At 46.1% G+C, this 15845-nt stretch overlaps 6 protein-coding genes across 6 annotated transcripts; 3 read left to right on the top strand and 3 right to left on the bottom strand.

Annotated features, from left to right (window-relative positions):
- Positions 1-82: 82 nt before the first annotated feature.
- N7520_005840 (putative autophagy protein (Atg22)) lies at positions 83-1935 on the bottom strand (the record flags this gene model as incomplete). The annotated part of the gene is made up of 6 exons (XM_057139774.1): positions 83-439; positions 497-658; positions 714-838; positions 891-1646; positions 1698-1732; positions 1790-1935. 6 exons carry the CDS (start codon positions 1933-1935, stop codon positions 83-85), a joined length of 1581 nt encoding a protein of 526 aa, XP_056993780.1.
- Positions 1936-2496: 561 nt separating this feature from the next.
- On the top strand, positions 2497-3858 carry N7520_005841 (uncharacterized protein; the record flags this gene model as incomplete). Its single annotated transcript, XM_057139775.1, has 1 exon — positions 2497-3858. The coding sequence occupies one exon, from the start codon at positions 2497-2499 to the stop codon at positions 3856-3858; it is 1362 nt and encodes a 453-aa protein (XP_056993781.1).
- A 686-nt stretch (positions 3859-4544) lies between these two features.
- On the top strand, positions 4545-5955 carry N7520_005842 (uncharacterized protein; the record flags this gene model as incomplete). Its single annotated transcript, XM_057139776.1, has 6 exons — positions 4545-4703; positions 4761-4839; positions 4890-5033; positions 5087-5200; positions 5255-5701; positions 5882-5955. 6 exons carry the CDS (start codon positions 4545-4547, stop codon positions 5953-5955), a joined length of 1017 nt encoding a protein of 338 aa, XP_056993782.1.
- A 205-nt stretch (positions 5956-6160) lies between these two features.
- Positions 6161-7511, bottom strand: N7520_005843 (uncharacterized protein; the record flags this gene model as incomplete). The annotated part of the gene is given in 7 exon segments (XM_057139777.1): positions 6161-6319; positions 6332-6460; positions 6472-6591; positions 6642-6969; positions 7018-7131; positions 7195-7348; positions 7361-7511. 7 exon segments carry the CDS (start codon positions 7509-7511, stop codon positions 6161-6163), a joined length of 1155 nt encoding a protein of 384 aa, XP_056993783.1.
- A 577-nt stretch (positions 7512-8088) lies between these two features.
- On the top strand, positions 8089-9954 carry N7520_005844 (GMC family oxidoreductase; the record flags this gene model as incomplete). The annotated part of the gene is made up of 3 exons (XM_057139778.1): positions 8089-8119; positions 8237-8953; positions 9005-9954. 3 exons carry the CDS (start codon positions 8089-8091, stop codon positions 9952-9954), a joined length of 1698 nt encoding a protein of 565 aa, XP_056993784.1.
- A 2477-nt stretch (positions 9955-12431) lies between these two features.
- On the bottom strand, positions 12432-15300 carry N7520_005845 (uncharacterized protein; the record flags this gene model as incomplete). Its single annotated transcript, XM_057139779.1, has 4 exons — positions 12432-13721; positions 13782-13892; positions 13983-14095; positions 14148-15300. The coding sequence occupies 4 exons, from the start codon at positions 15298-15300 to the stop codon at positions 12432-12434; spliced, it is 2667 nt and encodes an 888-aa protein (XP_056993785.1).
- Between the last annotated feature and the right edge of the window lie 545 nt (positions 15301-15845).

The following is a 15845-nucleotide window of genomic DNA, read 5'->3' on the forward strand; positions in this document are numbered from 1 at the left end:
AACCTTCGAATGAAAATAGACCAAAATAATGTATTCGTATTCGCCATTATGCAGTACCCCGCCGAGGTTTATCATGCGTATATTAAACCCTTTCACCCGCGGACTCAGACTCATTATCCTTTAACCGTTGGATCTTATCCAATAAAAACCTCTCCTGCTCCACCTGGCTCTTCTTGAGATCCACAAAGAACACTAGAAGGACAAAGCTAAACAGACTCAATGCAAAAAGAAAGTAAAACGGGGTCGAACTGTTTCCAGTCGGGCTTGCATCGATGATAGCGCTCGAGACAATGGGTCCGATGAAGGAAGAGGTCTTGCCAATGATGCTGAAAAGACTAAAGAACAGGAATTCGTGGCCTCTAGGTGTAACTTCTGAGATCATGATTTGCGAGTAGCTGTACCAGGGGCACACAAAGAGACCGTAGAATGCTTGGTATACCTGTGAAATTAAACATTAGCATTTTCTTGTGCCAATGGTTCTGGTTGAATGACATACCCAAACTTCCCATACGTTGTGGAACCCGAAGCTTTCGGTCCAGATTCCAATCATTCCCCAGCCATCGAGCAGGATGATGCAAAATGCGATGGCGTTGAACATGGTTTTGGTTCCCAGCTTGTAGCGCTGTTGAATGACCCAGAATGCGTAAATGCCAACAGCCTAGTTGGTCACAATATGTTAGATACGTTTCAATAGGGTGTGGATATAGACTTACTTGTGCTGCAATACCAACGATTAAAAGGTATGTAAGCTGCAAAGTATTGTATGCAACGATCTCATTCTGTAGGGTAGAGATTACCGTGACTGTAGTGTTCAAGGAGTCTCCTAGCAGGAAGTACCCTTTTCCGAGTTAGCTATCGACCATATATCAGTACTATCTGCTCATTCTTACCAATCAGATAAAGCAAGCTTTGTTTCAGGTGCCAAATCTGCTTCATTGCATGCCAGAGCTGCCACAACCCCGCAACCAGTACAGATCGCTTACCCGGATCTTGACCAGGACGGCGCTTCTCAATGAAGAACCACGGCAAAGATACCAGGAGCCATACGCCTGAAGCAAAAGCAATTAGGACACTCAACCCCCAGTTATTATTAGCGTCGCTAGCATTGACGTCCAAACCAAACATAATGCCGACAATAATGGCCAGGATGAAGATCTCCGCGACAGATTGGACATAAAAGGCGATGTTAGACAGGCGACTGCGCATCATGGTATCCGCGTAGTTGTATTCTTCACGGGTAATCCTCCCAGAAGCGTATTCATCGGCCTTTTCCTTCATTTCCACCGTGTTTCGAGCGAGTCCGGGGAAGGCGGCGGTCCAGAAGGTCAAAGTAGTTTGGTAGGCGATGAGGCCCACAATATATAGACCAACGCCGACGTGCCATTTATCCCAAGTATGAGCGCCCAGCCAGCCAAATCCAATTGCCCACGCGATAATTGATAAAGCGATCAGGATGTTAGGTCGCCAGTAACCGAAATCGGCGAAACTGCCAATCGCCAAGAAGACGACGATTTGGATTGCGAAAGAGATGCCGTTGCATAGTAATACGATACTGTTGATTGTTCGGGATCGGCCAGCAAAGTCGAGCATGCCACTCGGCGGAGCTGCCTGGTACATCAAGTTCTGGAAAGCTGTGGGCGCAAAGTCTAGACTTGATGTTAGCTGATTTCCAATTAAAATGCAAAGCATGCGCTTACTGAACAGAGAAAGTCCATTATTGCCGATATAATAGCTAGATGATCGTAGCGATTAGTTTCGTCAAGCCCCTGGACACGACCATATAACGCACGAGTAATAAGCCCAAATCTCCATCCGGGTCGTGCGATATTTCTCATCAAATCGATCCGGAGCCACATTTTCTCCATCCTGTTTGATCTGGGGTGAATGTGGGTCCTCCTTAACGGTCGAAACCGTGTTGTCCTTGAGTTGATCCATAGCGCCCGAGGAAAAGTCGCGTCAAGAAGCCAGGAACATGAGTGAAAACAAACCCCAAAAACAGAAACCGAAAAAAACCCCCCAAAACCGGGAATGAGGGGAAGCAATCTCTGTCCAGCCATCACGGAAATTCTAGCCAGTTTAAATTACTCACTCACCCGCGGCCCCGCGTGCCAGAACCCTGATAGAAGCCGAGACCAGTCGCGTTGGAGTGATCTTGCCGATCAGACAACAATCACTCCACTTCATGGCCAGGTCGGCCTTAGCGATTGCTTAGTGACTCGCTTGTGGCCTATCACAGTCAACGTATGCCCGAACGTGTATCTCCAAGCGACGGTCGCTACTTTTCGGGGATAAAATGCCGAAGTTCTCCTTGGCACGGGAGGAGTGAAGGACCCGAGATCACGTACTTTAACCCGGACAACCAGCCGTGGATGTGACCTATAGATATCACATCTATTGCCCTACTACATCAATGTCGCAATCATGTGATATAGCAGGGATGTTGATTCGAGTTCCTCTTTTTTCACGCTGGATTTATCCCACTCCCCGCACTGCGCAATGTGGCGAAAACCAAGAAGCGACCACGATGAAGACTGGGAGGGAGACAAGGGTATTTCCACAACATGGCCTCGGAAATTCCTTGACCGCTGCGTCCTATACGAGGTTGCTAAATTTGTCTCCAAATATGCCGACTGCGAGATGATCGACGACGATAATTTGAAAATACTAGGAAAGGCTGGTCGGAATGTTTGCGTGCGAGCGATACCAGATATCGGCAGTGATGCAGTCATAAGATTCTCGCGGCCTGATGTTGATGCATTTCCGGAGGAGAGGCTTCGCAATGAAGTCGCCGTGATGCGATATATCCACGACGAAACATCAATACCCGTTCCTTTTATTTTTCATTGGGGAACGCAAGAGAAAAGTCTCGACGCACTCGGACCAGTCATGGTCATGGAGTATATGGATCATGATAGGACCATGTCTGACATTTTAAGAAACCCACGATTCCCGGATCATTTCCCGCCAATTTTGGACAATAACGTCTATATCGAGGTACTCGAGAGAATGTATGGACACCTCGCAGATATTATCCTTCAGCTCTACATGAAGTCATTCCTCTGTGTCGGGTCATTGGATCATGTTGATGACTTCACTTGGGAAGCGACCAAGCGGCCTCTGTCACTTCAAATCAATGACATGGCATTGACTAGTAATTTACCAGAGTCACACCTTCCATCTACGATTTTCTACACAGCGTCGTCCTACATGGAAGCCCTGGCGGATCTTCACATGCATAACCTGATCCATCAGAAACATCGGGTCACTTCTGCAAATAGATTTCGCCAGAAATTCATCGCTAGAAAGCTCTTTCAAAGACTCGCCCAAGAGAAGAAATTGACAGACGTGACTCTCGAAGACGCACGACACACACTATGTTGTGATTCCCTCCACCCCACCAAGGTCTTGTTAGATGGAGTAGACTTGGCAGCCGTGCTGGGCTGGGAGTACACATATACTGCACCTTTGGAGTTCTCTCACGCACCGCCCTGGTGGCTTCTTCTCGAAAAGCCGGAACTCTGGCCATCGGGCTTGGAGGATTGGCAAACTCAATTTGATTGCCGTTTACAAGACTTTCTACGCATGCTAATCGAGTGCGAGAATCGCCGTCAACTGCCAGATGACCAACGCCTGTCTGGCCTGGTGAAAAGAAATTGGGAAAAGGGGGACTTTTGGGTTCTGTATGCGGCGCGGAGTTCCACTGCGTTTGATGAAATATATTGGCGTAAGATTGATGAAAAATTTTTTGGGACCACAGATGACCCAGATTCGTGGGAAGAAAGACTTCTGATTCTGAGTGAGGAGGAGAAGGAGGAGATGGAAGCACTAGTGAGTGCGAATTTTAAAGAGACAGAATAAGCTACAAGCAGTTTCCTCAATGGTAATCTACCAGAATGTCAGTAAATTTATCCAATATCGTCATTCTCGTGAGATGTAGATCTCGACGGCTACCGCAGGACAGCCAGATTGATTTGTTGGTAGGCTTCTATGACGATTTTGGGATGTCGATGTGATGATGTAAAAATGCAGTCTCGTGTACCCCTCCCTGTTGACAATCCGAGAAACCGAGCATGATGCATTCTGCTGACAGGTTATTTATCCTCGTCCAATGAAAATCCGATGCCAATGTGGGCTGCTTACATACGTCAACCTTAATTCCGGGTAATCTCCGGGTGGTGCGTCATCAACTCATGCATGTTGAACTAGAACTTCGATCAGAATAATAGATCAACAAAGCCGGCGTAATTGATGGATGGTAATAATGTGCTTGGATAAGTAAAGCTGTTCTTATGAGCTAAACCAGTTCAAAAATCTGATATTATCAAGGGCTGGAATCATTGGCATGAATACCTCGAATTCCACAATCTTGAACGGACTTTAAGGTGCTGAAAGATCATGGACCCATAGGACCCATAGCCTTGGAAGTCAGCAATGTTAACTCCGGGGACCTTGAACTCATAAATTCCACCCCTCGCCAATTTATCATGTCCATTGACATTAAAACGATATTCTTCAAATTAACTAACAGCCGTTCATCCGCAAACATGGTCAAGACACTCCAGTTCGGCGATCTCCAAGTCCCAATCCCGGGCTTCGGCGCAATGGGTCTCAGCTTCGGACTGGGTACTTCCCTCAGCTTCGAGGAAGCCGAGCCAGTTCTGTTGAAGGCAATTGAACTCGGATGCACATTCTGGGATACTGCTGTGAGTGCATAATCACGGAGAGAAAATTGATAAAATGAAGTCTGACTCGAAATGCAGGTGGTGTACAGCGCCGGTGTTAACGAGAAGCTGTTGGGAGATTTTATTAGAAAGCACAACGTTCGCGACAAAATTTTCAGTGAGTAGCAGTCTTTCCCTCGCAGTTATTCTACTAACCACCATTGCTAGTCGCCTCAAAGTGTGGATTCCAAGTCATGGGAGGAGATGGCTCTGTTACCAACTCTGCGGCACACATCAAAGAGTACATTGACGGCACCATTGAACGACTTGGATTCGCGCCTGATCTCTACTATCTCCACCGCATTGATCCTAGTACGCATTATCTCAGTCTGAAATACTCACGCCCAATTACTTACTTTCCATAGAAACACCCTTGAGCGAGTCAATCCCCGCCCTCGATGAGATCCGCAAGGCCGGAAAGACAAAGTATATCGGTCTCTCAGAATGCTCCGCCGCCACCCTCCGCAAGGCCAACTCAAGTACATTCCCCACACCCCCGCTCTAACGGTAACACAACATACTAATTATAACAGTTGCCAAGATCGACGCCGTTCAGGCCGAGTACTCCGCCTTCGAGACACTTCATGAAACAGACGGCTTGATCGACACAGCCAAAGAACTTGGCATTGCCTACGTTGCGTACAGCCCCTTGGGACACGGCTGGCTCGTTGACGACTTCAAATACAACTCTCCTGTAGACTTCGCACCCGATGACTTCCGTCGCACAGTCCCCAAGTTCCAGGGTGAGAACTTCTACAAGAACAAGGCTATTGTAGATGAGATTAAGAAGATTGCTGCGCGCAAGGGATGCAAAATTAGTCAGGTCGCGCTGGCTTGGGTTGCTTCTCAGGGACTTATTCCTATTGCTGGCACTACTAAGGCTGGTCGCTTGGAGGAAAATTGGGCTTCGAGGGATATTGACTTGACGGAGGAGGATAAGGTGGAGATGCGGAGAATCATTGATTCTGCTAAGCCTCATGGTAACAGGTATTCTCCTGCACACCAGGCTATGGTTGGACACTAGAAGTTCAAAGTCTATATTTGATATATTAAAGGTTCTGTCCTCATGGCCGCTACTCGCCTCCGTAAACCATCTGGGTAATTCATGCTACTAGTTGACCATGAACAGAGAACTTTACTAATACTTATTAACCTCTTAGATATAAACGGCATGGAGTTCCTCATCAAATTTGAAGAAATTACGGAGTTTTCTGAAGTAGGTAAAGGTCCCTAAATCGTTCCTGTCCCTGGAATTGCAAAGACGTGGAAAGAGAAGGGGTTATATTATTACTGTTAACATATCACTAGGGATTATAATTAAAGTTCAGATCTTGATCCTTTGTTTCCACTTCAATGTCAGAGAGCACAGCTAAGACTAGCCATAATAAAGGAAAGCTGTCGCAGAAAATCAGATACAAAGCCTGTTTGAGTGGAAGATTTTACCGATTCGACATGTGGATCCAATCCTTAGGGGGCGTCGCCGAGTGACCTAGACCAGTCTCATCCCACCCCCATGGCTCACTCTGTACCACGGTTTCTGAGACAACAGTGATATCCTTCGAGGAATCATGCTCAGTGAGGATATGTTCATCACTGCCCTAAGCGGAGACCTGCATGTGTGAGGGCGCTGCCGTATTCGTTTTACCCTTTTTCGTGTCATTTCCACCACGGTTGGTCAGAGTTTGTAAGCCTTGACTTGAGAGAGGGTAGGTCTGTCCTGAAGGCTTTGAGCTGAACAGCTGAGAGAGACCAATCTTGCTGAATCTTTGCGGATGAGGGGTTGGATAATTGGCAAATTGGAGACAACGATGGAGACGAATGTCTCTTGACAGGCCCATATAGAGCCGGCTGACGCTCCATCGGCTCCTGACTGCATAGAGTGTCAGTAACCTGCATTCATTCCCTCTGCAAAGAACTTACACTCATGATGGTAACGACTCGAATGATTGAGGCCGTGATGACGAATGCAGCACCGGAAAAGAGGGTCATCAGGGGGATTTTTCGTTTCAAGCTGATGTTCACAGTCCAGAGGAGAGGTAGCGGAATCAAGAGAAGATAAACATCTGTGATGATGTTGAGAATCACAACAACCATAATATACACAGGAGAGTTGGTTGGTTGACAAACGCCTGCACAATGGGTTAAAATGGAACGGGTTGTGATAGGAATCATGGGGGTACTGACTCCCAGGATTGGGGTAAATCTGCCAGAACGCATGGAAGAGTTGACATGATAGCAGAAGAGACAGCTGTGTTGCGATATAAGTCACAGCTAGAATACCATAGGTCAGTCTTACTCGGGTAGGGAGATTTTGCAGGCTAGTTCTATGATCATTACAGCGCGATATTCACCAATCAATTTCAAAATTACAAGTAGACCATACGTCAATCGAGAGTAGAGAACAGCAAGGCTGAACTTGACAAGGCAGAGAATAGAAACGTATAGCGATCATCCTAGAATCTGAAAATTAGACCCAGCAACACAATTGGACCACTCTTTCGACGTGGGGTCAATAGTCTTTCGCTGTTCGGACGTCATGTAACTGTTGGTCAAGCCCTGGTATTTCGCGGAGACGAGGTAGGCTGCTACTGTCTCCAGGACGAAGACGATCTGTCCAAGATGATCATCTTAGCATGTACTGAAAATAACGTTCGATTGAAGCAATGGCATAAGATAATCATCGAGCTGAAAGTTGGCCGGCCCAACATGAGTCCATCGTACGTAGATATGAATGAAAAATGTGACCAGAGCCAAGGACAGTAAGACCCACGCCTCAACGTTACTCGCCATTGCTGTGAATGCTCCTTATCCAGCAAGCAGACGAATACTTGAGGTGTCAAGTACGTGGAAGGGATGGACAGGGATTGAATGAGGAAAAGTCCAGACCATCTGCATGAGATCTTCGGCCCTAATTCACCCTATTCTTTGAGGATCAACAAAGTCCAAAAATTTATATTCCTTTAATTTCACCGATACGTGGTTTACGACGGAGTTTTCCCCGAAGCCCTATCAGATGAAGCCCTACACGGTCCACAGTCCGAAAGTGGGGGAAGATCAACATTGTTTCGACGCACAGCAAAGCCGCTTCACCTTAACGGGTTAATTTAAGGTCTTCCCCGCCCGCCAAGAGCCGCCACATCATCCTTCAAAGCCTACTTTGTGGATCTTTTTTACCCGAACTGCCAACTTTTACCCCACTAACTGGACCTAGCAATGCAGACCGAAGATCGCAACATAATCATTCAGGGGCTAAACTGGTAGCTGCAGTTCGTATCTTGCCGATTTCTCTAGGAAAAGCATATATACTCACTTTAATCTCTTCGAAAGTAAAACTTTATTTCAGATTTCCCCCGATTTTCTCCTCAATATGTCTACTTTTGACTTTATTATCGTCGGAAGTAAGTAATAGTCTTTCTATAAGATTTGTCCTCAAAAATGAGATCCTATGCTTCAATCAATCACAAAAAGGAATAAAAGATTGAAGTTTATTTGTCATATAACTCATACCGTAATAGGTGGCCCCTCGGGCAGTGCTCTCGCCGCTCAACTTGCGAGCTCTCCTGCCAAGCCTCAAATTCTTCTACTGGAAGCAGGTGAGAAAAAGGAAGATCGCAATCTTCGCGTGGATGGACAGCGATGGACCACTTTCCAGAACCAGTCTATGAACTGGGGATACAAGACTGCCCCGCAGGAAGACTGCAACAACCGTGAAATCGATTACAGCCGCGGTCATTGCCTGGGTGGATCTAGCGCTATCAACTTTGGCGTTTACAGTGTCGGCGCCCGCGACGATTACCAGGAGTGGGCGCGCATTGTCGGCGATGAGACCTTTGCGTGGCAGAATATCCAGACAAGGTTGAAAGATCTGGAAACCTTTCATGGAGAAACGCCGGAAGGAATGGATAAGAAATATGCCAACCCGAAGTCTGATGATCATGGTAATCAAGGTCCATTGCATGTGGGCTTTGCGCGCGAGTGGGAGAGAGATTTGACGGAACTGTTGGATGTCTTCGAGCAGGCTGGATTTCCCTTGAATCCGGATCATAACTCTGGAAACCCAATTGGAATGTCAGTCTTGATTAATTCGGCTCACAACGGCTTGCGCTCCACAGCGGGGGATTTGGTGGCCCAAAGAGAGGGGAGCCATTTGACAGTTGTCACTGGTGCACCGGTTCAGCGTGTTATCCTAGAAGGGAAGAAGGCCGTGGGTGTTGAATCGAACGGCACAAAATGTAAGCTCCAAACATTGCAACCATTTCAGATTGACTGACAGGACTCTGCAGACTTTGCCACAAAGGAAGTGATTTTATGCGCTGGCTCGCTCAACGATCCTCGTATCCTCATGCACTCGGGTATTGGGCCCTCCGCCCAGCTTCAACAATATAACATCGATGTCGTCCTCGACTCCCCCGCCGTCGGTCAGGGCCTTCGCGACCATTGCTTTGTCCCGATGGTGAACACCCGTACAGACACAAGCACGGACCGAAAGTCCTTTTATGGCTCCCAGGAGGCCATGGATGCCGCACAAAAGCAGTGGCAAGAGAACGGCACCGGACCCTGGGCAAAATTTGCCTGTGAACTGGGTATTGGCTGGTTCAAGCTCGCCGAGCAGCTCACTTCCTCCCCAGAATTTTACGCCCTCCCAGCAGACGAACAACGGTACCTTCTCCAGGAGACCGTGCCGCATTACGAGATCATCACCCATTTCCCGATTCACTGGTTCATCCCTGACTTCCCATCCGAGGCACTGAACTACTCTTGCCTGCTTGTATTTCTGTTCAATGCGCAAACTCGTGGCGAGGTCACTCTGCAGTCTTCTGACCCCGACGCTCCGCTCCACTTCAACCCTAAGTTCCTTGCTCACCCCTTTGATCGTCGGCTCGCGATCGAGGCCCTGCGAGACTCTTTCCGGGTCGCTAAGCATGAATCCTACACAAAGGACAATGTGGCTGAGTTGGCTATGCCCAAAGGTGAATCCGACGAGGATCTACTTGAATATTGGCGCCAGAACATCTCCTCAAGCTGGCACATGACTGGAACAGTGAAGATGGGCAAGAATGATGATCCGGATGCTGTTGTGGATCCTGATTTCAAGGTGATTGGTATCGAGAGCCTACGTGTCGCTGACATGAGTGTTGTACCTGTGTTGGTCAATGCTCATGTCCAGGCAGTCGCTTATGTGACCGGTGCAACTTGTGCGGAGAAAATTGCGAAGGAATATGTTCTTGCTTAGATATTTATGGGTGGATATCAGATAGCCAGAAAAAGGAAATATGATGAAAGTTTTTTGTTTGGTTCCGACACTTTTAGTTGATGAATTAAGCACTAAGTAATGCTGTAAGCGTTTCACGTACGTGGTGCTATGAGGTCGAATCGTAGTTTTGCCGTGTAGACGATCGGACAGTGTACTTTTTGTCTACGTCCGCAAGTCAACCGAAATATAGTTTATAAATAAACTTTTCTGAGACATATATGCGGGGTTGAGTATTCTGTTAGACTACTACATATCGGATATGCAGCCTGTGGCATTGATAAGGTCTCTCAGGAACAGGCACTTCTCTCAGGCTGTGGTTACTGCTACCTGTGGCTCGTTACTTTTAAGCCTTTGCATAGTTCTCTCGATCAGTTTTTTTCTTTGCAAGAGATACAGGTCCATAAAGACAGCATTTCAGTGCAGCTTCTCACCGAGTTCAATGGTAGTGATACTGCCTTTGCTTGAAACCCTATGTACCTTGTCGCCATATGATGAGCTCGACTATATTATTTTCAATAATGGGAGCTGGCCAAACGCTACAACGGAACACTTTTGTATCAGCAATTTTCTGCTCTAGAACTTTCATTCGATTCCACGGCTACCGTCCCTATCAGTGATGTTGAGACGTATCTGGGCTGCAAGCCTGGCAATATCACTGTCAAGGATTGGCATATTAAGATTACCTCGTACTAGCAAGATCCGGTATATGCCCCCGAATTCAACCAAGGATTGATCTATTTACATCTTCTTGCAGAATATCAAAGTAGTCTTTGGATTATGATGAATGGTGGGGGACATAATACCTCGCATAGGTTACATCTGGCCAGTGTGACGACACAAATGGTACAGAAGGAAAGCGAAAAGCAGATTGTGGTCATTGCCATTCAGATTGATAGCACTCAGATCTCTAATTGATCTTCCCGATGGACCACTACTTTTTTATACCTGCCAAGTTCGCTTAGTTGCATTGTGAACCGGTCTTATGCTAGGCCTCAGTAAGTTGCCTTCTTCAATTCTACTCACGATTCAAAGTGTGCTAAGAATGGCTCCCCTTCGTACGGCTCAAAAACCCCTTCAGCTTTTTGCTAAGACGAAATTCATAACTCGGACTCTTAGCTCTTCGATCCGGGAGCTCAAACCGGTGAGTTTTTAACCTTTGCTCGGCTGTATTTCCCCACATCTCCATATCTTACGGACTCCAGAGTACCCCGTATGTATTGGTAAATAGCTAGTCTGCTGTATTCTCTTATCTATCCTATAGATATGGAGTTCAGAAAATACCAAGAGAGTGAATTTCTGAAGTTATCTTCTTCAATGTCGAGTCTTGGACGAGTCCTGGAGACCTTTCGAGCTACCACTAATGCATCATCAAAGTACTTGTCAATATAGGAGAGTTGTTGTTTCGGTGGCTGCGGTCTCTGAAGAATTCGGGCTTCCATCGTTCTTGCTGCTGGCTCATCTGGGCCATTTGTGACAGTGGAGTCCATCCGAGGTGACCGATACTACTCGTGAGATTTCTATTATATGTTTGATGACCTTGTGTGCACTGACATTGCCTAGCTCTTTTCCCAATAATAAGGTCTTTAATCGTGGAGGATTTGGACTAGGTAATAAGTATCTTGGTTACACTACGTACTGGATTTCTCCTGGTACTTTTTGGTTGCCCTCTACGTATTAATAATGCTCCCGAGGTCGTCCTTTTGCAGCTTTGGCCCACTGAGTGGATCTAAGCACGGCCTTCGGCTAAGTTATCTGATGAGTCCAAAAAATAATTGCTTCTCTTCTCATGTAGATCAGTATCATGTTTGTGGTATCTAGGTTGATTATATAGCGCCTTATTAATCATTAATTCACACTCAGAGTGTAGAGTGTCCGCTTCCAGTCCCATCTACGGAAGCGAGTAGCGGCCATGTGGTCAGATCATTTATTGTATAAATACGGTTTACCGCTTTTGCTGATTTTGTACTGTATTATACCAAAATATCCATGATTTCAGTATTATCCAGCACTGATACTTACCTAGGCTCATTTAAAATTTGGCTGTCTAGAACATAGATTAATCTCCTACTAAGGAGAGTCGAGTCCCTTCTTAAGCGGACCTGTATACCCTCAAAGATATCTATAATACTATTAATGTCTATAGGGATAGGATAATACTAACTTAATCTCTAAGGACTTTAGAAGTTTAGAGAACTACTCACTAGTTAACCTAGACTGGGCGGGAACCGACATATGTGAGGGTTAGGTACTATGTAACATATGCACAGTCGTTTGCTCCCTTGTAAAGAACTCTCTTCTGCCCTTCAGTATTTTTAGATCTTCTACCATTTCTACCATTTTTGCCTGGTTTTGGGGGAGCTGACCACATGGCCGCTACTCGCCTCCGTACCCATCTCATGTTCTGTTTGGCATGATGTCCTGTATTCTGCTGTTGTACGTCTTCAGAGTGCAGTCCCTCAATCATCAATCTGCAGCTTTTGGAAGAGCTTTTCCAAACTCTCAAGCTCTGTAATCACCCCCCAGTAGAATGCTTCTTGGAGGGCGGGACTTTTGAAGTCATTATCATGGCCAAAGTCGCAATACAGGCATTTCTTGATTATATCTCTGAAGTCTTTGGTCGTCGTTCGACCAGCCAAATCCACTAACCTCTGTGCAGTGAAATAATCCGCGAATCCAGGGATGCCTCCTTTTTCCAGATCCACTGTTTGCTGAAGAGTTCTTAGCGGAGCTTCGAATGCGATTTCAAGGAGCATTATTCCAAGTCCGAAGAGAACTGGATTGCGAATGAAGTCGTAACTTTCTGCAGTTTCCGGTTCAGACTGTGACTTTGAAGAATTGTTTGATGCTCGAATCGAAGTGGTCATGTATGATAAGACGGGTCGTTGTTGATAAAGACTTGAATGATCTCCAAAGAATCGGACACTGTCGCCGCGCCATGCTTGGCGAAGCCATGGAGTGGCATGGTAGTATAAGACGGCAGTAGCGAGGTATCTGGCCAGTCGAATCTGTTCATAAAGACCAATTTCCCCAGTCGAATCGGCTTTAGACGATGCTAAAAATTCAGAAAGAGACAGTGATGGCGCTTGGTGGCCGACTTCTGTATTTATATACGCCAAGTGTTTGCAGATCTCACTGTTGCCTAACAAGCCAAGACAGCCGGTGCATTCTGCCAGTGGTTCTCGAAAAAATCTTTCCAGCACCACGCAAAAGTTCCGCTGTAAATGCAGGCTTGGAATGTTGCCAGCAGGGCCTTCTGGGATATGTGAGGGCTGAAACTGAATCGGTTGGATTGAAGTCTGAAAATGAACACGTTTTTGACGATATTCAGCCGATTGGCTTTCTCTTTCTCTTCTTCTTTTCCTCAAGGGCGTCTCGACCACGTGTGGCGGATTTGTCGGAATAAATGACTCGACAGACTTCATGGTTGATTCCACATTAATCCATGCCATACGTCCTGACGCCTGCGGGTTCTGAAAAGCTATATTAAACCTTACTCGAGTTAAGTCCCCGTTGAGATGTGGCTGGAGTGAGAGATATACGTCATGCACACTGTGTGCATTACATGCGGTTTCGAAAGCTGCATAGAGGCTATGAGCGGCCTTCTGTACGACACGGAAATGGTGGAATTTTTGGCTATCCAATGAGCCCGTGGAAGGAAGAGGATTCTCCAAAACCGAGTATTTCTTTGGCTTGAAGATGGACGATTCAAGATTTTGAACCAATGAGCGCAGATCTTGAACACAATCCTGTAAAATCATAGATTAGATGAATTCACTTGATCAAATGATCGAGTTTTCCCTTCCTACCTTGAGTTTATCCATGGCACTGGGCTTTCCAGACTCCGCTTTGAGGGAAGTTGGTAGACGATTCGTGATATCTTGAATGCTTTGAAGTTTTGCTATAATAGCAGAGCATAGCTCTTAGCAGCTTCCATCGCAAGAAGCAAGTGTAGGATGCGTATAATCTGCATTTCTTGACGAAACAGAGTCGATAACGCTCAAACACACTTTAAGCTGAGTTTTCAGCGTAAGTTTTAGATCAACATCCCGTGGCAGGGACTTTTTCTGTTCCCTTAAAGATTTGATAGTAGCCTTGAAGCTTGGTTTGATCTTGTCAAAGACTATCATATCAAATTAGCCACTATATATATTTTCAGGCTTCTTGATGATTACCTTTGAATAGTTCTTCGTTTTGAAAATCTTGCGGACTCGGAGCGACTGCTGTGTTTATTATTGGTTTAGTGGATCGGGGTTGTTCAGGGGGCATCGTCGACTGATTTTCTTGTTGATCGTACCCGTAATTCACTTGATTGACGGATGCCCACTGTTCCAGTAGAGCCTTCACACAGGCCGCAGCACCTCCAGCAGAACATTTCTGCCAAATTTTATCTTTGTGACTATCAGCATAGTCACACACACCCTTGACCACGATGCAAGGGAGATTGTCATGTACTTCCGCGCTTTCCATCTCAAAGGCGATTACGTTCGCCTCCTCGGCGATCCGATCTCGGATAATACTAGATTTCATGACCGTGTCCGCAGAAGCCATTCGCCCAAAATGAACATCAATACCTTCTGTCGTCGATCGTGAGCGGGCAACCAGTCTCTTCGAACTGCACTTAAGCACTTCACAGGTAGCTTCATGTGCAGTTTCACAGTATGATTTCTCCTTGCACGACTTGCAATTTGATGCTCTGCGATGTTTGTGATGGTAAGAAGACTCAAATAGCCGATCAAACCGTCTCGGTGGATGAAAATACTCTTCCGGTCGCTCTTTTTGGAGACCGGCAAGATGGTGATGCGATCTCTCAATCAGACGGTTATAGCCCCTCGGGCCTTTGAGTTTGTGTAAGAACGTTCGTACCTCACGATTTGAGACAGGAACAGTCTCTGGCTTCTTTTGACTGAATCCTGTTGGTAGCATTTTTCCATAATCATAGACTACAATTTCGTCGCTGATGACTATGTCGCCGAGAAATATCTTCTTGTTCGTTCCATTCGAAAAGGGCGACGGTACTCCTCCACAGATTCCAACAACCAAAGCCAGTCTTATATTAGGAAAACTCAATCGGACGCTTGATGTGGCACTTGCGGCAAAGCTTTTCCCCATACCAGGCATATAAGTCAAAACAACATTGTGATTGCTGATGACACCAGTTCTGTATGTGTTCTCGTCCTCTGGCAGTTTCCCATATTGACGGTCGTCAGGCTGTTCGTTCCAGAAGTTGTCGAATATATATTCAATAGCGTGGGCCTCGAAATCTAGCGCGCATATGATCGCAACGTCGAAACCCCTCCTATCCTTCGGTGGCGCTAAACGATTCATGGCTACTAGCGTGAGTTATGTGAGAGGAATGGCATATAACATTTCCGTGCCTATGTAGTAGTAGTGAACCACGATTTTTCAGGATGGCAAGAAGCTTCCCAGGTGAATGTGTTGCCAAGGTGACTTTGCCCTGTTTGCTGCTTATTTAGCGCCTGTATACTTGCGAGGCTTACGACGCTGAATAGTGGCCTGACCTTGGAATAAAAACCTTGGAAATATATACCATACCGCCTACCTGGGTGGGGGACCACCGGTATAATTACAGTATGAGATCAACTGCTCAGGTCACCTGATGCGTAAGTATTTGGGAAGATCTCCATACTTCTGCAACTATGCATTGATACAAACTGCATAAACAGGACCTATCCTCATCAACTTCAAGTCTTATCGCAATACCCTTATTGAGCAGTTCGTTCAATCTCTCTCGCACTATACGCAATATCTATATGGTCGATCCCTTAACTCCTAATATTACTATGCAAGATAGCGGAACAAGGATTTATAGCCTTGGAAACTTATAATAAATGAGGTAGGAAAAGCTTCAG

Source organism: Penicillium odoratum (assembly GCF_028828045.1).
Source record: "Penicillium odoratum strain IBT 22623 chromosome Unknown utg000005l_segment0_segment0, whole genome shotgun sequence".
Taxonomy (NCBI): Eukaryota; Fungi; Ascomycota; class Eurotiomycetes; order Eurotiales; family Aspergillaceae; genus Penicillium; species Penicillium odoratum.